This window comes from Anastrepha obliqua, chromosome 5 (genome assembly GCF_027943255.1).
Source record: "Anastrepha obliqua isolate idAnaObli1 chromosome 5, idAnaObli1_1.0, whole genome shotgun sequence".
Lineage (NCBI taxonomy): Eukaryota > Metazoa > Arthropoda > Insecta > Diptera > Tephritidae > Anastrepha > Anastrepha obliqua.
The window spans coordinates 23,301,875-23,325,770 of NC_072896.1; the positions used below are offsets into that span (position 1 = coordinate 23,301,875).

The 23,896-nt window shown below is 36.3% G+C and overlaps 1 protein-coding gene across 1 annotated transcript; it reads right to left on the minus strand.

The window, feature by feature from the left end:
• Positions 1-601: 601 nt before the first annotated feature.
• Positions 602-23,836, minus strand: LOC129248209 (clavesin-2-like). Its single transcript, XM_054887674.1, has 3 exons — positions 23,385-23,836; positions 12,553-13,160; positions 602-1,039 (listed from the first exon to the last, which is right to left on the minus strand). The coding sequence occupies exons 2-3, from the start codon at positions 13,150-13,152 to the stop codon at positions 647-649; spliced, it is 993 nt and encodes a 330-aa protein (XP_054743649.1). The 5' UTR covers positions 13,153-13,160; positions 23,385-23,836; the 3' UTR covers positions 602-646.
• Positions 23,837-23,896: the final 60 nt, after the last annotated feature.

Here is a 23,896-nt window from a genome sequence, read left to right on the forward strand (position 1 = left end):
TAGAGCCCGTTTCTCCAGAAGTCCCTTGCGGTGATCATCACAAGTCCTTGGAGATTCATCCAAAATCAATCGGACAAGAGAAATTAGTTTAATTAATAGATAATCTTGTGCTTGATCGAAGCCTTTTTTGTTTTAAATTAATAATATGGCGGCTTCAAGAAATATTTAAGCCGACAGTTAATTGTAAAAAAAAAATCGAAATTTTTGAAAAAAAAAAATCCTTCGATCAGGCACGAGTTTTAAATGTTTTTGAAAAGCAGTATACTTTTTATTGAAATCTACCAAGCGGTTTTTAAGTTACAGTGATCACCAGTTCAAAAAACATAGTTTTGAGAAAAACGCATTTAAAGTTTTGCGAACGCTCCGGAGCGCCCGAGCGCCCTTTGTTAATTGTTGAATAACTCGAAAAGTATTTGTCGGACTCACTTCAAATTTTCACACAATATTTTTAAGATATTATACTTTAAGAAAATGAAAAAAAAAATATTTTTTGAAAATTCTGACTACCCCTAACCTCTTAAAGTTCTTTGATAAAATAATCATTAGTTGCTTACTAATGTACGTTACCCGTTATTAATGCCTTCTGAAAGAAATATTGAGCTACATTGTTAAAATATTTTATTATAAAAACTACAAGTCTACATTGTCAAGAGATTTGGTTAATTTCCTTAATTAAGTTTTCATTCGATTCGATTTTTTTCGCTTCCATCTCGGATTCTGGTTTTTGCCCATCCGCAGTTTTGGAATACACAGTTGCCTCAATAAGTCTATACGATTTTCGTAATTCACAATTCTGGCTTGATTCCAGCAGATAGTGATACCAGTCTAATGTATTTATAGCCGGACCTTCTCCACCTAAATCGGGTGGCAAAATATATTTGCTGACCATACTGTGTAAGGTAGTCAAATTAGTGCCATGTACCAGAAGACGTCTTTTTATTTTGTCGTTGAGGAAGGGCTTTATCACTGTTAATGCGATATTAACATACCAGGGCTGTCCTATGAAATGTATACCCTTAAATTTCACTGGCATGCAATTCTGAAAGAGATAATTTAAAAATTAGCGACTATATAAAATTGTGTGTAAATAAATAGTGATTTAAATATTCGAGTATGTTTTGGAAGCAGAATTCCAACCGGCAATGAAAAATAAAAAATAAAAAAATCTCGTCGTGGAACTCACTGCAGTCAGGTGCACTCAAAGCTCGTATTGAGAAGAGTTATCGGTAGTTGAAAGAATAAGAAAGATGTATTATTTTCTGAAAATCGAAGAGAGACACCAAAATATGGGAGAGTAAAGATTTGAGAGGCTAGCCAGCATGCAAAAGCACCAAACAACCTTTTACCCCCCTTTGTATTGCAAAACAGTTACACTAATAGCCGCTATACAATAAGACAATGAAGGGGAAAACAATAATTATAATATACATTAAATATAAAAAAACATAACATAAGGGGTTAGCGGTAATCGGACAAGAGAAATTATTAATAGATAATCTTGTGCCTGATCGCAGCTTTTTTTTTCAAAATTAACAATATGGCGGCCTCAGGAAATATTTTTCAGATTTTCGAGAAAAAAAAACGGCAATTAATTGTTAGAAAAAAATCAAAATTTTAGAAAAAAAATCCTTCGATCAGCCACGAGTTTTTTATGTTTTTCAAAAGCAGTATAAATTTTATTGAAATCTACCAAGCGCTTTTTAAGTTACAGTGATCACCAGTTCAAAAAACATAGTTTTGAGAAAAACGCATTCAAAGTTTTGCGAACGCTCCGGAGCGCCCGAGCGCCCTTTGTTAATTGTTGAATAACTCGAAAAATATTTGTCGGATTCCCTTCAAATTTTCACACAATATTTTCAAGATATTATACTTTAAGAAAATGCAAAAAAATCCATTTTTTTTAAATTATGACTACGACTAACTCCATAAAGCGGGATAGGTAGGTAAGTTTAGCAGCCGCATCGCGCATAGGAACAGCGATGCCACTTAAGCCACGAAATGGGTACGTTGTGAGTCGCAGATTGAACCATCCTGAGCTTAGGACAAAGCGTAAAACGTTGTTGATACCTAAAGTGTATAGATTATCTATATTCATTAAGAAGCAGGATCTTAAATATCGGTTCCTGCTTCTGATTTGTACAAAAAACGTGTTTAATTTTTTCCAAATCCTTCTCATTCCTACAGCTAAATATAGCTTTGGCCATGTTTGCCTAGCAATTTCACAGGTATTGGCACTAATCCATCTTTGATTAACAGAATTGATTAGTGCGCCCATAACAAGAAGTTTACAAGTTGCGAGAGGTACGACCATAAAATTATTTATGTTTGGCATACAGGCACCTCTCTTGCAAGTTGATCAGCCCTAAAGTTTCCTGGTATATCTCCGTGGCCTAGAACCCAGCATAAGATAATACGATACTGTTTAGCCATCTCTTTAAGATACTTACGACAATGTAAGACACTACTTGGAGTTGTTTGGAATACATCCAGAGTGCGTAGGTCAGCTTGGTTGTCTGTTAGAATGCAGATGTCTGTTGATGGTATTCTGTTTATCATTAATCATCTTAAGGATTCATGAATAGCGCTCATTTCCGCTTGAGAAACGTGATAGTAGCACCTGTATCTGATCGATAGTAGCCAGCTGGTGCAAACTTTTTGCTATCTGGGCGGTGTCAGGTGGCTCTAGCGAAGACACCAAAAACCGCATTAGGGAAGCTCTAGCAACATTTGGCTCCCTATGCCCAATCTGGAAAGCATCACACATTTCGCAATGCACAAAGCTGAGGATCTGTATGCCTGTGAAACGTGGAAGTAACAACGTCTTCGCAATATCCTGAAAATCTTCTGGTCAAACACAATCTAGAATGCTGATCAGTGGTGGAGAATAACTCCGGAAACCACAATACTGTTTGAAATTTGCAGTGGAAAGTGGGGTTGGATTGGCCACGTTCCATGTCCTTTGGAATTCCCAAGACAGCCGTACATGAGGAAGGCTATCGAACACTTGAAGACGATTGTTGAATGGAAGGCATTTTTTTCGACCCTTTGTTCCTCCCTGGAACCATAAATAAATAATTGACACGTATAGTGCTGTTAGGTGTTTGGCCGAGCTCCTTCCCCTGTTTGTGGTATGCGTTTCGATGTTGTTCCACAAATGGGGGAACCTACATTTTTAAGCCGAATCCCAACGGCAAATGGTTTTTATGAGGAACTTTTTCATGGCAAAAATACACTCGGAGGTTTGCCATTGCCTGCCGAGGGACGACCGCTATTAAAAAAGAACTTTTTCTATTATTTGATGTTCATTGATGTTCACAGAGATTCGAACCTACGCACTCCCGAATTGTAGTCATGTACCAACGCATTCAGCTTCGGCGGTTGCTACTCGGCCTTATGGCTAAGATCAAAGTGGAGTATCTGTACCCTGGAACCATAGGAAATAATAATTGTCTATTTGCTATCACGATGTCTGTTGTATGGAGGTTTCACTGTATTTATGTACGTTACTTGTGGAATGCACTCGATAATTTTGTATGAAAGGCACAAAAATCGGAAAATTTTTAAAAGCTATATACAGACTTCCAGGCCTCAATATTGCTAGTGTTGTAAATACATAGCGTAAGGACTCAACCAGATACGAATATTTCACTGTACACCGGTACTAGTGTTTACTCATGACGCAAAAGCCGGATTTTAAACCTTTGGAGACAAGTGTCGGCATATAGCCGTCTAAGGCGTTTTACCGTTGACGCGTGTCCCAAATTAGTTCGCAGCTGTAATGCTCGCGACGTCTGTCGTCCTGAGCGATAAAATACGCATAGGTATAGTAAAAGAGTCACGTTTTCATTCAAAGACATTAGGGGCCATTAGCGATGAAGTCTTATCTTTCTTATTCTGACGGTAGAGTCAGAACGAATTTCAGTTCTTTGATTCAGTTTCTCAGGGTCACTATCAGAGCAACCAGCAGGCTTTTTATATATTTTATGCTACGCACGATGGCTAAGCGATCTAGAGATGAAACGTTAGATAGTGACATTACTAGCCGTCACTACTAGCCTCATAAATATAACCAAGCTTCTTTTTGTTCTTGTTTTTTTTTAATTTGTTTGTTTATAATTATTTCTTGATTTTATGAAAACATTTTCTTGTCTATACTAATATTATAAAGAGGAAAACTTTGTTTGTTTGTTTGTTTGGTTGTAATGAATAGGCTCAAAAATTACTGGACCGATTTTAAAAATTCTTTCCCCATTCGAAAGCTACATCATCCACGAGTAACATGGATTATATTTTATTTTGGAAATAGGGCTCGAGATATAGGTCAAAACGTGGACCCGGGTAACCTTTGGATGTGTATGTACAATATGGGTATCAAATCGAAGCTGTTGGTGAATGCTTTAGTTCAGAGTATTTCCATCCGCTCCGTGACTAGGGTTTCGAGATAGAGACCAAAACGTGGACCCTAGAATGTGTTTCTACAATATGGATATCAAATGAAAGCTGTTGATAAGTGCTTTAATACGGGGTAATTTTCATACCTATTGATGACTAGGGTCTCGAAATATATGCCAAAACGTGGACCCGCCGTGTCTTTGCACCGAATTAAACCAAACTTACGCACATTGTTAAGTAAGTATTGAAAATGGGTTTCGTAAAGTTTGGTTGTAATTCGGAGCACTGGCAACGGGTACAGCGTTCTTTTGAACCAGCCATAATGTCGCTTACTTTTTTAACGCTTGGGGCGGAACTGAACTGTCAAATCGACAGTGTGAGTTACAATGTGTCAATATTTCTTTCTGATTTGGATGCCATAAGGAAAAAACGTAAGTGCAACATGTAAAAATTGTTTGTGAATTTTTTTGGAGTGGATTTTGGAACAGTGAATAATTTCTTACGAAATTTGAGAATTTAATGTGAAATCCGAATGAAATTATGTGTTCGTGGAAAAAAAAATTTTTTTCGTTTTTTTTTTTTTTGAAAAATATAAATGGATAATGGTTAAAAAAGGTCCAGTGCTTAATAAAACATATAAATTGAAACGAAAAATTCATGGATGATCAGGAAAAAAGACGATTGTTTCTTAGTTATTCATATGCGTTGATTTGAAATTTAAAAACAATCTTCTTTTTTCCTGATTTTCAATTTATATTTTATATTTACTCAAAAACAAATAGAAAAACAAAAAATATTGTTTATGCCAAAGCGCTTGAATAAAGAATAAAGAAATAAATAATATGAAAATCATATATTTTCTGTTCTAAACCATATCTATTCTATTTTAGTGTGCCCAGCGAAGGGGGCCGGGTTTGCTAGTGTTAAATAAAGCCTTAGTTTTTATAGGGTTCAAAGTATTTATTTTCTTTACTGCGCACTCCAATACCACTCGTCCTCAGCGACGCTCGTCCTCAAAGGGTTAATCAAAGAGATTTAAGAGATTTTAACACAACTGAAAAAAGGATGTAGAAACCAGCCAGCGAGTTTCAGTTAGCAAAAAATTGCATAAGGGGCGCCCTAATGCTTACCCATGCAGCGGTTTTTTTCTCTTACCGGCTTTTTACATGTAATTATTAGCTTATTCGCCAAAAAAAAATAAAGTTAGCGCACATACATACAAAAGTATAAAAACACTTGCATTCCACCGAAAACCAATTCTTGGGTATTAAAAAGATTTATCAAATATTTGCCTTCGTATCTGGTCTTTGTATACGCGTATGGTTTGGTTGGATATATGATATATATCTGTTTGTATCTATGTATACGTATGTATGCATGCAGAACTCTTTGTCATGCTTTGTTTGCCATATATTTTTATGTGAAAACATACTACAAACATACATATATAAGTAAACGGAGAAATTCATAACTTCTCCACCCAGCCAAACAACGTGCATGTGTACCAGTACATGTACATAGTATACCCGTATGCATAAGTGTTTATGATGATATGTACACCGACAGCTACCTGTCGCCAATTGCAGTAAGGTAGAACAGAAATAGTTCTTTTATGTTTCGAGAAACAGACTTGAACAACAGACTTTATTTAAATCCAAACAATCAGCTGTGGAAAGGGAATAAAAGAGGAGCTTTTTCATGACACTGGAGGTTTGTCATTGCCTGCCGAGGGCGACCGCTATTAGAAAAAACTTTTTCTTCATTTTGGTGTTTCCCCGAGATTCGAACTTACGTTCTCTCTGAATTCCGGATGGTAGTCACGCACCAAGCCATTCGGCTACGGTTGAAGTCTGATGAAGATAAGAGATGCTAATTTACTTTGATCTAATCAAAAGACAATCGGCATTTCGCAAGGCACATACCGTTAAGCCAGCTTGATTAATAGAGGAAAAGGAAGGCCTCCTCTGAGTTGGAAAGATTAGGTGAAGAAGCACTTGGCTTCACTTGGTGTTTACAACTGGTGCCAGTCAGCGCGAGAAGTTAACGACCGGCGCGCTTTGTTAAACTCAAAGAAAATCGCATAACCGGTTATCGCGCCAATCTATAAGGAGAATAACAATTTTGTGTACATCCCCCCTTCAATAAGCAATAAAGTCGAGGAATTACAAAGAGCATTGTATGCTAATCGCAAAACCTTTATTCTTAACGACTCGAAAGGTTTCTTGACTTTATTTTTGTATACTTCCGAAAGATATACAGTCTGTGTCAGAAGAAAAGAACAGGTTTCTTTCTTGTAACTTCATGATATATTTCGTTCTACTTTTTGCTGCGAAATAGTCCCACTCAAGGGCTACGACGCCAGTGCTAACTCAGGTTAGTGTCGTTCGAAACTTTCCCGTAAACGCAACCAAACAGAAATGAGTGAGAAGTACGCGAAGCGTTTTGAGGCGGTATTTTTATGCACGCATTCGAAAGGGCCGAAATTATTTACGCCGCACAGTGCGGCCGATTCCCAAAAAGCTGGCCAAAAGTCGAAAAAAAAAGTTTCTAGATAGAGTTTTTTTGTCTTTGGGTTGGCTACAGTAATGCCTTGAGTAGTGAAAACCGTTCATAGCAACGTCCTGTACCCTAAGTATCCTCTGTATTTTCAGTCGCAACGTGGCCTTCGTTTGAGCATCGTATTACTGTCGATGAATAGTGAAAGTTGTACACATTTGAAAGATTTTGTAATGGAGTAAATTGAACAAAACCAAATGGAATCATCTTCGGAAGGTTAGTAAAATACGAGAAATCTTTAGTACATATCAATACCTCGACACAAAATTTTTAGCTGCAGCAATACGTAGATACATTTTTTGCAATTTTTTTTATAAAATTTGAGTTTTCAAACTGTATAGTAATACAACGCCGCACAGTGGTTTCTGGGCGGAAAAAATTCCAAATGATGAAAATTAACAAAAATATTTTAAAAAAATTTTTCTGAATAGCTAATTTAATGAGGTTTCTGAAAAAAAGAAATTCGTTTATTTATATGATATGTGCTGCGCAGGAAAAATCGCCAAAGTTGTACTATTGCTGGCAGCAGGTTTTTCTGAATATCTTTCATAAAAGGTTGATTAATAAGTTCCTTAGCTGGATGAACAATATTTAAAATCTTTTATGATTTTTATATTAGGTATGGATAGTACCTTAGATAGAATATATAATATCGTTCCTCCAGTTATCATGGTCTTAGTAGAACATAAATCAGTTAATCGAAAGAAAATATGTAAAAGAGTATGCGATTAGGAGGTCTATAAAAAAAGCTCCACTCTTCTCCAAGCTGAGTACTATATTTTAGTATTAAGTACATTCTGCGCAATCAGATAGATGTAAAATCAGCTGCCACCAGCTGCCACCTTGGCCGTTTGAGGTCTTTAAATGTTCGTATTAGCTCAAAATCTTGATGAAATCAATTGTGTTATGTACTGTGTAAAAGCACTTGTTGATGAAATACAAATACTGGTCGAAGTAGCATTTGGAATAATAAAAAAATGTTTTTGAGAATAAAGTCAAGGAGTTGAAATAAATGTCATTAAAAAGTGTAGCCACCGGCGAATCGCAGCGTTATCTTGGAGAGTTTGACAAATATAATTTAGCTGCCTTTATTCGAAATTAGCAAGAAAACATTCTTCTAATTGCATTTTGCTTAATTTCATATTTCATTTAAATAATTTATTTTACAAGTATATTGTGTACTGGTTAATGAATAAATATTTTCTATCTTATCAAAGTTTCAACCCTGACATTAATTTTTAGCTTTTTAGACAACATTTTGTAATGGGTTCAGTCTCTGATTAATGCAGTTGGATTTACTTTGATGCCATCTTTTTTTGTGTAAGTTCATTGACATACCGCACTTACTAGGAAAATACTCGCTCCTTCTTACAAACCAAACATTCCGTAGATTCTATATGAGTATACTTATTTTAATAATTAGAATTTATTGAATTACTTTATTGAAATGGAAAATTTTTCGATTTCCTATAAAATTTTGTATAAAAAGATCATTGATAATAATCGCGATCTTGATAAATTACAGTTATTCAAAAATACTTACCCTAACGTCAGCGATTCTCAAATTCAAAAAGTTTTATTTCAAATAAAACAGCGATTTTTACCACACTTCAATAAAAAATGGAATACTTGTAGCAGGACAAAAGCCAAATTTGAAGCTAAGTATAGTAGTTGGCTTGAAGGAGTTTTTCACTTCAATTTAGATGTAGAGTGTGCTTCTGTTTCAAAAAAAATTACAAAAAGAGTCGGTAGACCTCAAAAAAAGTTTGAGAATTGCTGTACGCGTGCTAAACGATATAAAATAAGTCAAGTTCGTTCATTATATTCCGATTAGCAAATTAAAAGTGCTGCTAAATCACGCACAAAGGCTCCAAAAATGCACCATATCGACGCTGACAAAGCACTTGCTATATTTATACAAACGGAAATGTCGAAATACCAATACCAAGTTTTGAGTCAAGGTTTAAAAAAAGAGGGCCACGACATTCTTCCTCCTTATAGTAAGATTTTGGATGCGAAGAAAAGGTGTTATCCTGAAAGCATGACAATTACGGATACTTCAGCGTCTATTGATTTACAAGAACTTATAGACCACACAGCAAAGCGGCTGCTTCATTCGATGACTGAGGATGAAATCGCTGAAATTGACGATGAATCATTAATAATGTATTCTAAATGGCGTTGTGATGGTGCGTCTGGACAATGCGAATGCAGCCAAAAACTTGGTGATAAAGAGTTATTTGATTCTAATCTATTTATGACATCAATAGTGCCATTAAATTTGTCCTGTCGAATAAACAACAACGTAGTATGGAAAAACGAACGTCCTTCTTCTACGAGATATTGTCGATGTATCCAATTTCAATTCGCAAAGGAAACCCCTGAAAAGATTCGAGCTGAAAAAAATAGAGTAGATGCGGAAATCGCACAAATACAAGATTCAGTTGTTGATATACGAAATCGAGTTTTTAAAGTTTGGCATGAGTTTTTCTTTACAATGTTGGATGGCAAAACGGCTCAAGCTGTAACCGAAACTCCTGCATCTTCTTCTTGCTTCATATGTCTCGCAACCACATCTCAAATGAATTGCTTAGAAAAATTAAAGCTCGGCCTATAAATCCTGAAGCTATCAAATTTGGTATGTCTCCTTTACACGCGCGTATCAAATTTATGGAATACATTTTACATATAGCATATAACTTACCAATAATGTGCTGGAAAACGAATGCCGAAACGCGTTCAATAAAAGAAAAGCGAAAAGCACAAATTCAGAATGAATTTGCGGAGAAAACTGGACTTAGATTAGATATGGTAAAGCAAGGTAAGGGAACTACCAATGATGGCAACACATCCAGGAGATTTTTTGCCAATCCTGCGTTAGCTTCTGAAATAACAGGTGTTAAAGAAGAAATAATTAATAGATGTGCTGTGATTTTAGAAGCAATAACCTGCACAGAACCGGTGGATAGTTGTAAATTTGATAATTATGCATATGATACTGCAAAAATGTTAGTCGCCAACTATGGATGGTATAACATGCCATCATCAGTACATAAAGTATTATTGCATGGTAAGCAAATAATTGAAAACTGTACATTTTCTGTTGGCGCGCTTTCTGAAGAAGCTCAAGAATGTAGAAACAAGGATTATAAACGCTATCGGAATCTGCATACAAGAAAGTGTGATAGGGTTTCAACAAATGAAGATGTTATGCACATGATGCTGCTATCATCTGACCCTTTTATCAACAAATTAAGACCGACTCCAAAAAAGAAATTTCTTATTTTAAGTGATGAGGCAAAAAACTTGTTACGCGATATTAACAATAACGAATAAAGTAGATAATAATATTAGTTTTTTTCTTAAGGAATAATAATAACTTTTCATAATGATTTTTTATTATCTTTATAAAAAAATCTTTTTAAAATAAAACACAAAAACAAAAAAATATTAGTAGTGCTAATTAACGCCATATTTACTAAAACCATTTGAAATTAAACTTAATTTTTGAAATTATGATTTGCTTTAAACTTTTCTACTGCGACTAGATTTAGTACATAAGTTAAAACATAAAAAACAATAATGCAATTGAGTTTTATTTATTTTTAGCAATTAAACGACCTTTGGGTCACTTCAACCCTGACAAATAAGCAGTTAGAAGGGTTAACAATTTATTTTTACGAGTTTGAAATCCGTTTTTATTCTTATTCATAATAGAAAAAGGACAAGTTTTTGTAAAATATTATTTTCAATTCCGTAGTTTTTCAAAACTATTTAGAATTTCCAAATTTTTTTCTAGTTTTAGCTTAGACATTTTATGAATTTTCAGTGTACCAATTTTCAGCTCATTCGGACTATCCGTTTGCAAGATATTGAATTGTTTCCGCCTTTCGTCGATTTAGAACCACTGTGCGCCGTCATATGCTACTTTGAAACCTATTAAAGGTTACTCCAAAAAGTAATGGTTACTGAATAAAACAAGATTCAGCTGCTACCACTTGCTACCTTGGCTTTTATGCCATTTTTTGTGCACAAGAAATAAATACGAAGAGAGAATGAATATACGCTATTTCACGTGAGGGGGTGGCCAATAGGGGTGGAAGGGGGTGGATTTTCAACATTTTAAGATCAAATTCGTAATCAGCGACCCCGACAACCCCCGAGTAAGAAATTTTGAATCAATTACTTAATTTTTTGAGTTTTGGCCAGCTTTTCGGGAATCGGCCGCGGCTGCAAAAGTGATTAAAAAATCAAAAAAAATTTGTTGTGATGTGGAATCAGCGGTAAAAATTGTATCAAAAATGTAAAATCGTTGGATAACAGGCGGAGATCGATATTCCACATTATCATTTTAAAGTCTTCAAAGCAGAGTCTCCAAAGCGTCTGGCCAAAACTGTATCTTAAAAGGACAACATATCTGCTTGGTTTCAACAGATTAGCTACCAGCCACTAACAACTACCCTAGCCAATAGATGTACCTTACAAAGACTTCCGCAGAAGTTGTGGAGATGAAGAAGAAATTGAGTCGGTACAACATCTCCTTTGTGATTGTCCTGCACTTCAAAGAAGCCGTGCCAAAAATCTTGGCGATTATTTCTTTCAAGACCTGGGAAATTAGCAAAATGTCTCACTGAAGCGACTCATTGCATTCTTAAAACAGATCTAAGTGGTGTAAGCAACTTACTTACTGTGGGTATTACAATGGGCCTTAGGCCACCGAGTATCTTGTTTTAGACAATCAACCTGGCTAACCTCACCTATTTTAAATTTACTGTTTCTGATTTTTAATTTACTCTTCCCATTTAGAATTTTCGCATTTTCAAATAAGAGTTTAAATCGATTTTTTTTTTGCATGTTATTGTAGTAAAACATTTCAAAAATACCGTGTTAAAATTTTAAGTCAATCCGAGCAAAACTTTTTAAGTTATAGAGCATAAAGCCGAGCCGCCTCAAACATCTGCCGAGACGCAGCAATTGCGCGCGTAGTCCGTTACAAACTTTAAACGCGGTTTTCTCGAACCTTTTTTTTTAAAGTGCGTAGTCATTGGCATTTGAAAACTACTCAACCGATCCTTTTGAAATTTTGCACACATATTTTACATATAAAAAACCTCCTTCCAACGTTTTTTTTCGCCATTTTTTTTTATATTAAGGTGGTTTTACACCTACAAAATGGCGGCATTTTTTCGTCAAAAATCACTTTTTACTTCAAACGACTACCAAATGGCTGAAAATGAAAATAAATCGTCAATATAAACGTTGGGGGGAAGTTTAACTCATACTTTAACTAAATTATTCGATTTTTTTGATTTCAGATGATTCTACGCTGAGATATGCTGACTACTGCAAAATGTATTTTTGAAAAGACGTCTACGTAAATGTGCTCTCATTCGCTCATTTTGCAATATTTTTACATGAAAATTTTATCAAATATTCTTGAAATGTTACTTTATAACATGCAACAACTTTTAATAAACTGACTTGAACCGTTTCGCTACAATAAATTCATGAAAAAAGTGTTTTTTTTAGCGTTTATCCCTTACCCCCCCCTTAACTTTAACTTAACCAAAACCAATAAAAAATATTCCGTCAATTGCTACTTACTTGCAGACATTCAATCATCAATTTGAGCAGTTTCGGTGAGAGATGGGTAGATTGTTTATATGTGAAATTTGTCCAATCAACAATAACCACAAATCCCAGTGCTTGATTCTCCACATTTTCCAGCAATTTATCCAACGATAGAAGCATTGCGCGGAAGACATCATCCGAACTATATTTATTTACGTCCCAATTTGCTGCAGCAAATGTTAATACTTTGCGACCTTTCCGATCGCGCTGCTTCAGCACAGATGGATTGCCATCTCTTAAGGAAGTCTGTATGTTTTCATCAAAAATACTGAGTCTTTGCAAAATGTGCTTATTATTCTCCTTGAATAGTAAATATTTGATAAGTAAATCTAAAGCTGCCTCACAATCGAATTTCTTCGCATATAAAAAACGGTTTAAGAAATTTGTATCCATACAGCAGGATTTATCGCGTAACGCCAAATTAACGCTGGCTCCAATCATTTCGCGAAATAAATCCAATTTCCCTTGTCTGTCGCGTATGTCATTGCCAAATATTTCCTGTCGACTGTCTATGGTTCTTGGGAAGCGACTGTTTTGTTGTCTCTTAATTTGTACGTCGCACAGCTTCGACATATTAAAAACTAAATGAAATGAAAAAAACAAACAAAATATAAATTAATTGTTTGTAACTCTGAATTGAATTAAAAAAATATGCAATACAATTTATTTTCGTGAATAACAAATTTAAAAATAATTCAAAAAAATAATTTAAAAATTCCTATCGCCCGATTGCTGGTTGCCTTTTATTGACCACTTGTAAGAGCTTGTTTTTGAGAATTATCTTTTTTGTTTACCTCATTTACATATCTGAAATTAAGGCGAACTCATTAAACACTAGTCACTAAGCCAACAACAACATTTTGTACATTAGAATGCCACGTCAAAGTAAAAAAAAAGAAGTGATTTATTTATTTAAAACAAATTGTGCACTTTTTCATTTTATTTATTTATTATTTATATAATTTATTACAAAATTTACGACAAAAAAAAATTAATTGTCTAACTGCTCCTTTATTAAAGGAGGTATCAGTAAATTATCTGATTTGTTTTTTTTTTCTTTCGGCGTGTCCATGTCGATGTCAGCACAAAATGAAAAAAGCGAATTCATGCTCTGTTCTCTACTTTGCCACTACTTTGCCGTAACAATCAATCGTACAAAACATTGTTGTTGGTCTGGTGACATCACCTTTAATGAATGCGCCTTGGACATAGTCCAGTATAATTCAACTTTTCTCGTGTGATAAAAATGTCGCTTAAAGGATTTGAGATAATTTTGCTTGTTGAACACCTGGAACACCAGATTCGCGTGAAAAACGTTCGTTTTTTTCACATAAAAAGCGCGAAGTCTCTAAAATTAACATTTTTCCCAAGAAGGATAATATAATATTTTAGAAATACTACCCGATGATGTTATTCAATCTTTGTTATTATCAGAAATTGAAAGGTAATATTTGTTATTCAAACTACGGCAAATGTTGGGCTCTACGGCCTGCACTGCGTATACGCAATGAAACCTTGCTCGGTTAAAATGGTTTTTCAAGGAATAAAATGGAATGGAACCATGCGGAAATTTGACTGATTTTAAAGAGCAAAGACGATCCCAATTTTCGTTTTCAGCTGTATAATTTTTTACAAATTGTTTTTCAACCCGTGAAATGAAAAAAATCAAATGTAATGTGATGAAATCTTTTGATTGCAGGCTTACTACAGGAACATGTAAATTATTATTACCTCATGATTTGCGACGCGGCTACCCACTAAAAGTTAAGTAGTTATTTTCTTTAAACAAAAGTCGAGCAACACTTTTAGCCATGCTACCTACCGAAGCTATTAATTTGAATTATTATGTTAATTATAAATGAGCTAGAGGCGCAGAAAGCTGACAACTTATTGCCACGTATGTACATAGAGCGAGTCCTGCACGCCAAAGAACTTGACATTTACAGAGATGGTTAACCGACACGCTAACCTAAGCCTAACTTACTAATTAGAAGGGGAGCCGATAGCTGGCTCCAAAACTGGCGACCCTGAACGCATGGCGATCAGAAGGGGCAGTCTTTATTAAAACGCCTACTTGGATCTTTTCTGCTACCGTAGTTCCTCGGGCAGAGGGAAGATCCAGGGGAAGAAGAGGAGGGATTGTTTTAGTGGCATATCACGTGAAGTTGCAGTAGACTGTCGCTGTAAGTCCGAAGGCATTTTAAACCATATCTCACAGTCACGAAAACAAAAAAAAAACAAAAAAAAATGAGCTAGAGGATAGTCATCTTTTTGAACTGGTTAACGGTCGCTGTAAGTCCGAAGGCATTTTAAACCATACCTCACAGTCACAAAAACAAAAAAAAGAAAAAAAAAAAAAATGAGCTAGAGGGTAGTCATCTTTTTGAACTGGTTAAAAGAAGATGACCAAACTTCTAAGTTTGTAAAAAATATTTAATTATTGCAGAAGAAGGCTAAAATTTGCTTGAATGTATCGAGAAGAAACATTTTGGAGAATCAAACAGGCTAAATTGGGCTCTCCCACAGCAGAACGTTTAACAGCTCGGATCGCATGTGAGAAATTTTCAAGTTTTTTCTACGCAAGTGTCCATAGGCCAAATACTGGTGTGGTCGCTTCTGGTCGAAGACGACCATCGGTGAAATTCAAGGGTTAAAAAAATGCTTGGGAATCGTGTGAGCGAGGGAGATATTAACATTTTCTCCGACAGTCAAGCCGCGATCAAGGCTTTGACGACGCGAAGGTGCAGAACGAAACTAGTAAACTCCTGTAAGTAGGAGATCAAATCTCTTGGGTGTGCAGGTAACTTTTCTCTGATCTGGGTTCCAGGCCATAGGAACATAGAGGCAAATGAAATTAGTGATGAGTTTGCCAAGAAGGGGGCTGAATTGGCCTCAGAGGCCTCCTATCCGGTCATCGGCATCCCCCTGACAGTTGTTAAAGGGGAATTGCACAACTTATTTCTTAGGAAAGCGCAGAAAAGATGGAGCTTCATTTCTTTATGTGCTATTTCGAAAACCCTTTGGCCACAGTATAATATACGAAGGACTCAGAAAGTCCTTTGGACTCCTCGCCATTCAATTTCCAAACTCGTAGCTGTGTTTGCCGGTTACTGGACGATCGGCACACACGCAGAAAAGCTAGGGTTATCATTTAACCCCCATTGCAGAAGCTGTGGAGACCTTTCAGAGAAGGAGACTAGTGAGCACTTTCTCAGCAAATGTCCGTGCTTGGCAGCTAGATGATTAATGTCACTGGGTGCTCCTTCGATAGCCTGGGGTAGTGCGCCAACCTAAGTCCCATCAATCTTCTCCATTATTCAACAGCTCTGGCTGGCTGTAGATATCTTCCTGTTGGAGGTGTCATGATGGTATCAAAACAGCGCTTTAGTGCTACTTGAGGGGTGCCAGACTGGCACTGCAACCGTTTCATCTACCTACCTACCTACTCACCCCAACAAAGTGCCACAGGCATAGAGTAAGGGGACGCCCGCAGTTCAGATGGGGTGTCGGTGTAGGTGAAGACGGGTTGGGTTTTCCGGCATGGAGGGCATATTGTCTAGCTAACAATTGTGATGACGTTGAATGTCGTTTACTAGTGTTAATGTATGTGTTGTACCTCATGAGTATTTCAAAAGAGTTCCCAGAAGGAAATGGTGCAATATCTTGCCTTCATAAGCTATTACAGAACAGCTTCTAAGCAAGTGAAATGCTTATGTCAACAGCACTGCTCACAGAGCGCTTCCAGTGCTCCTTCTCGAGAAGTGAGTAGGCAAGGTAAACTGTCGGGCTAACGTTTGTAGCTATACACAATTGTCGAAATTTACAGTAGGCGGTACAAACAAAAAAAAGTGACGCGTTCATTTCTGTAAATTTATTAAAAGTGTATTTTTGTGATGAAAAGACGTGCTTCGGAAAGTAAAATTTATAATAAAAAGAGTGAGTGTAAATTAAATAAATAAAAAGATGGGTAGAAGAGGAATGAGCGCGAGTTCTATTAAAAGAAAATTTTTAAGGAACGAAATAATTTAATACGCAAACTTAAGCTGTGTGAAAGAAAGAATGAAAAAGTAGAAGCCCCAAAAAAAGTGTAATGCAGAAAAAATCAGAAGTATAGTTTTACAAGAAAGTGATGTAATGTCAATGAAATTGTTTGCAAAATAATGTGCTTACCATATGAAAATACTCACGTGCTTATTCCTCTACTACACAGCTGTATGCAGTTACAAAAATTCTAATTAAACTTTGACATAATTTTAAGGCAAAACTGGCAGAAAACAAGAATGTTTTCCGGCGAATGACTGGCAGTCATACGAACAGCTAGCAGCCAAAAATCAACAAAACTCCCACATAATTCAAATGTTTCCAATAAAAAACATCGATAAATTGAAGCGACTTGAGGAAGAAATACCAAACCTTGCAGAGCATGAATTGGTAAATAAAAAGCCTAATTACTTTTTTACGACATATATTTATATGAAACAGATAACGAGTAAGAAAACCACACTAAAAATATTAAAAAAAATTTTCTTGATCGTTACTCCATGACTGTAAATAAATATATTACTTCATTCAGATCTCCATGTAATAGATGAACTTATAAATGTCCTTTACTTACAGATTAATACCATAACAAAAATATGTGAAAGGGGTGGCATTTCCAAAAATATCCACAATTTATTTGGAAAATACGTATTCTTTAATTTCAATTACGACGGAATACAAGGAAAAGAATCATTTAAATGTTATAAAAATTATAATTACATTTATTTATCTTTTTTGTTTAAAATTCATATTTATAAAAAATAAATAAATCATCAATTAAAATACTTATAATTATTAAAATTAAAATAATTTTTTGAAATTATCGTTGCTGTTTGGAAGTAAGATAACATCACATGACACAGACGGCTTCCTGCAGCCCTTACAAAGTAAGCGAGCAAGAAGGGCATACTGCCAGGCGTTTGTGAAGCGCTTGAAGACAGCTCCTTCTCAAAAGCATTCTCGTACAAGCGGTGGCATAATGACTTGCAATAACACCTTCTATAAGATGTTCCGTCGCAAGCGAAAATGCAATGCCTTGCGTTTTGGCTCATTTCATATAAAAAATAATTAAGGAAATCATGGAGATGGTAAGGCCCTCCCGATTCCAAAGAAGAGCTTCTGTAATCGCTTTTCACTCCTTCTTTTTTCTACTGGGTTGGAATTTATCTATACCATATGCGAAACATATCAAAAAGATAGGGCAATCGACGATTTTTGATTGCGAAGTTTTTTATTTCGTTTTTTTTTCTGATGTTTTTCTTTGCCTCTTTTGAATTGTTTGTATCACATGTAAGCATGTTTGTTTAACAAAGTCGAGTCAGCAAAGGTCGTTTGCAACATCCTTACCATCATGGCAACAAGAAATTAATTTCACGAACAAAGCGACTGGGACTTCTTGCCTCGATAGAATCCGACATTATGAGGATCGCCACATTAAGTTTCAGTTGTTTACAAAACAAAAACGTAACTATGAAACCAATAAAAATCATATCTGCTGTAGATACTGTCAGAGTACAAATGGTGTAGTAAAGGGCTTTCCAATAACAGGTGTTATCTATCGCTATCGAGAGATGATTAATGATTTTTTATGGCCGGAATTGGATGGTATTGATCTGGACAAAGTTTATTTTTAACAAGACGGCGCTACGTGCCACACAAGCAACGAAACCATTGATTTTTTACGGGAAAAGTGTCTGGGCCGTGTTATCTCTCGAAGAGGTGATCACAATTGGCCACCGAGATCTTGTGATTTAACACCTTGTGACTTTTTTTCTTTGGGGCCACGTGAAGGAGAAGGTCTACCCCAATAGCGCGTAGTCGATTCAAGACCTCAAAGATGGAATTCGTGAGGCTATCGAGGACAATTCGGTTCGGCAATTCGGTTATGGAAAATTTTATGAAAAGGATATTGTCCTTTAAGGGTGGTCGTGGTGGTAATTTGACTGATGTTATTTTTCACTATTAACGGCGTACCTTCCTCTTTATAATGAAATAAACATCCGTCCATTTATATTAAAAAATAGCATTTTTCTTTGAATATCAAAATAACACCTCTTATTTGAACACCCTTTATTTTGATAAAACGTCTGCCAGATTTATAAAGTTATGCTATGCCTTAATTTACTCACTTCTCTGTTTATTTATTATTTCCGATTACTCTATCATTATTTGTGCATTAAAAATAATAGATTGTGTGCTATTCAATACAACAATTTACATATGTATATACACACAAATACATACATATTATGTAAGCAATAACCAAATGTACGGCGAGTCTCCTACAAAGTCCGATTCGGCATATGGGAGTGTTTTGATTGCCAAAAAACTACGAGGGTTATTTGAAAAGCCCGTACACAGTCGGAGACTGGGCACTACTGGCGCGTATCGAGGTTATGTTCAGATATACCACCAGTTGTCGGAGCGGTGCACACTATTCTCGATACCAGTGGACAATCGTGTGCCTTTCGTTAGCTTTGGTAGGAAGTGTGATGTTTTTATCCTAAATAGAGATTAGTGGTTAAGTGCAGAGAACGTATTAACGGGATATAAGCACACTTTCTACACCGACGGATCCAAAACCAGTGATGATAGCGGGTCTGGATGGTACTTAGACGAAGAAACTAAGTACTTCTACGCCACAGGACAGATAGCCTCGGTATTCTTTACGGAAGTCTTTGCCATCTTGAGCGAGGCATACTGGCTAATTGAGAAAAAGTGGTGGGGTAGCAGTATTGGAATTTGTAGTAAAAGTCAAGCTGCACTAAAAGAGCTTGGTAACCCACGCTGCTCTTCGAAGTTAGTTGGTGAATGTAAGACAAAACTGAGCTGTGTTGCAATACACAGCAAAGTTAGTCTTATTTGGATCCTATTTCTACACCGACGTGGTATTACAGGGAACGAGTTAGCTGATAAACTGATTAAGGAAGGCTCTGCAAGTATGCCACCATGCCTTGAACCCTTTCTAGGTGTCAATTCTGCATCTATTCAACTTCATGAGGTCTACTCATAGAGGACGTTCGTCTGGGTTGAACTCGTGCAGAGTAGCCAAGTGTTTTATGAAAGAACCAAACAGGAAAATAACGACCTTTCTCCTAAAACTCAGCAGAAAGGACCTGAGAGTACTCGTGGGTGTAATCACAGGGCACAACATCTGTGGTCAGCATATGGCTGCCATGGGGGGTCGTCGACAGTTCGATATGTCTATCCTGTCTTGAGGATGACAACACTGCAGAGCAGTGCCTCAGTAGCTATCCGGCGTTTTCCAAAATCAGACTTAGGATATTGGGTTGCGATATACTGAGTATGGATAAAGTTCATACTCTTCCTCTTCCAGATTTCTTAAGATTCATCAATGAATCCAAGAGATTTGTGGAAGAGTGACCTCAAACTAGTTTTTCCGTCTTACCACCCACATTTTATCTTTCCTATCTCTCTATTCTTTCTACTGCAATCTATCCGAGTAGTACAATGGCCTCCTGACTGAGTGCTTTGACTTGTCCAACCCCCCACAAATCTAATCTAATCTTATCTATGTTTAGTTAGTAGCATCTCTTGCAAGGACACATACCAAGTTACGGCCAGATCGGCGTATTTTTTTGTGCTTGGCATTCGTTTGAATCGAGGAAGTTGAGTAATTTTCATTTTTCATTATGAAAATAGGTACACCAGATCACACCTCAGCAGTTGTGGTCGCAAAATTAATGGAAATAGAGTTCTAACGCGTTTCATGCCCCCCCTGTTCCCCAGACTTGGCTCCCTCTGATCTCATGGATTACTATTTGTTCCCCAATTCGAAGAAATGTGTGGCGGAAAAACGATTTTACCCAAACGAATAGCTATTTTTCAGGCGTGAACAAATCCTATTATTCGGAAGAGATAAAAAAAACTCGAACGAAGAGTATAACTATAGAAAGAGACTATGTCGAAAAATAAAAAAGATCTACCTCAAACATTTAGTAGTTTTTCTTTTTGCACGGACTTTTCAAACAACCCTCGTATATACATTTAGTTTCTAAAACTACCTTTAATGTTGTTGGTATAAATAATTACCAGAGGCGGTGTATAATTGCGAGCAATACAATTCAAAATATTCGAACGCGTTAACTACATTCAGTGACTCAAATAATTGTTCGAACAGCAGATAGGCACAGCAAAGAAGGTGAATACAATTATATAAGTATATATATATATAAAACATGGGCTGAAGAGTCCTGGGCCTAACAAAGAAACAACGTTTTTTTGTTTGAAATTAGCGTTATTCATCAACGTAATTTCCATCAAGAACAACGCAATCATTCCAGTGCCGCTCTAACATTCCAATACCACTTTTTTGGAACGATTTACCTTTGCCTCAAAATCGGTTTCAGTTTTAGCGAGTAACGGCGAGTATTTATTTTTTTTTGGGTCTGCGAACAGCCAGTATACGGCTGAGAGCCAAATCTGGCGTATACAGTGGAGGTGGGAGCCATTTGAAGTTCAATTCATGTAGTTTTGCCTTTATTTTGTTTGACTTGTCACACAGTGTGTTGTTTTGAAAGTGAGCAAACGCGGCACCCACAGAGCTTCTCTGTTCTTTTTGATATTTTTACGAAATCAGCAAACTCACGCAACTTCTCTTTTCAATCATTCAAAACGATTTTGTGAGTTTTTTGACGTGATAACGTCTATGTTTTCTGGTGTTACCGCCTCATTTGGACGTCCACTGCGCTGTGTATCATCGGTTTTCGATGTTTTTTTTTTTAAATGGAGGGACCAACAGTTTTACACCACCTCCGAACGGCAAATGGTTTTTTATGAAGAGCTTTTTTATGACAGAAATACACTCAGAGGTTTGCCATTGCCTGCCGAGGGGCGACCGCTATTTGCAACTCATGCAAAGCCAAATTTATAATATAATATATTTTGCTGCTTTATTTGACTGCATCAAATAGTAGGGATGCCAGAGAACATAATACTACAACCAATTTCTGATTAAACAAATATAAAGTGAATTTAAAGTAATAGGATCGATCTTTGATCATCAGTGTTCCTTCGTATGGGCCCATGCATACGGAATGAGTAAGAGACAAAATAGCCAATATGATTCGAAAATGAAAGTTTCGAGTCAAAAATAACCCGGCCATTTACATCATAGCTACGATTCAGGGAGTATTGACAAAGAACATAAGTACAGTGGCAAATATGCGCATTTACGCTAAGTTAATTTGCCCTCTAAATGCCGTTGGAGTCCAAGCACCTTCTACATAGAACAGAGGAAAAGCTTCAAGCTTGTTACGCAACCCAAGTTATTCTGACACATTGCGTTGTGGATACTGCAGGTAACTAAACAGCCTATTTTCTTACCAGGCACCGACGACGCCGCACCAAGCAGAGATTGCGCTATTCACTTTGAGAAAATAGGTCTTGTTTTTTGTATATACTTCTGCTCAAATATGAACGAGACGTTATCAATAAAACGGTCCGCAGATGACATATGGCAAAAATAAATTTTTTGTTTTTTGGTAGGACTGTTATAAGCTTACATGGCAAATTTCAGCGTGATATGTCACATAGTTTGTTTTCTGTGCTACTGTAAACAAGTCAAGCTCGAGTGTGTAAACTAACGTTTATCCAGTGCATCATAACAGGTGATGAGACGTGGGTATATGAGTTTGGCACGCAAACTAGTCAAGAGGCGGCTGAATGGCGCTATCTACATGAGCCGAAACCCAAAAAACCACTTCAAAGTCGGGCAAAAGTGAAAGGCATGCTACTCGTTTTCTTTGATTATCATGGCGCTGTGCACTCGGAATTCGTTCCGAGTGGTACTACGGTAAATAAAGAATATTATTTGGAAATTATGTGACGCTTGAGAGAGAATGTGCGTATGAAACTGCTCAATTTGTGGAAAGACAACTCATGGATCTTGCAGCATGATAACGCACTGTCTCACAAGGCTCATATTGTGAACACTTTTTTGACCAAAAACTCGACAAATATCATCGAACAGCCAACATATTCAACGGATTTAGCTCGCTGTGGCTTTTTCCTTTTTCCAAAACTTAAATTGCCACTCCGCGGACGCCGCTTTGAGTCGATAGAGGCCATTAAGGAGAATTCGCTGAAGGAGCTGAAGAAGATCTCTTCAAACGCGTTTAAAAGGTGCATTGACGACGGGACTAATAGTTGGCATATGTGGATTGCTTCGAATGGAGCCTCTTTTGAAGTCGACAAAATAAATTTTGATGATTAAACAATTATTTTGCGTTTTATTGAACAATTCCCGGTACTTTTTTGACAGAATGTACAAACAATTTTCTTCAAAATAAAACTGTGACAAACTTAAAATGCAAAAAAAAAATTTTCAAAAAATTTTTTTTTTTCATTTTCACCAAATTTGTTTTATTTACGATAAATTTTATGAATCAATTTTACTTTGCTCCGCCTATCAGCTGTACGGTTAATTTTTGCAATCATACATCACATACATGCATTCACACATATACATACTTATGTATGCCAGCAAACAGCATGAAAATATTATAGACAGCAATGAAGCAAACGCGTTGTTGATGACACGCAGTATTTAGATACTAAATGTTCTGTATAAAGGTAAATTCACTTGATTGATACTGTTTTTTTTTTTGTCTTTTTTTTTTTTGTTTTCGCGGGCTCGATCAATCAAATGGGGTTTGCGAAAGTACTCATTGCTGTTGTTGCGTGTTAAATTAATATTGCGAGTAATGTTACGTATATGTGGTTGTATATATGCATTAACTTACGTATAAAAGGCGAGAATCAAGGAGCTCTGAAACGTATATGTGAACTGATTTTATGCAACAGCTTCTGTTTCATTTTTGTATAACGCTGTGTTTATTTAAAAAACTTTAAAGTCTAGATTATATTTCGTGATTTCTTACACATTACATTTACATTTATATTCACATATGTTATATGTTTATAGTTATTTATATTGCATTTACACGTTTTATAATCAACCACAAAGAAAACTAACGCTCCGATCTACGCCACTCGTTCTTTGTGATATGGCATGACTAATACTTGGCTTAAACATGAATACGGCTTTCTCACACAACTAGCTATGTACACATATTTATTGTTACTCTTTGCGCGACAATTTACTATAGATATTCTCACCGCGACGCTGCACACAAACTAAGCACACGTTGAACTGCCATTTCCGTTATTGCCGCCGCTTTGCTACCAACAGCGCGGACAGGTTTTGGATGTTCTCGCAAAATGCCAACGCTGAAGCTTTTAAGTCTTATTAGCT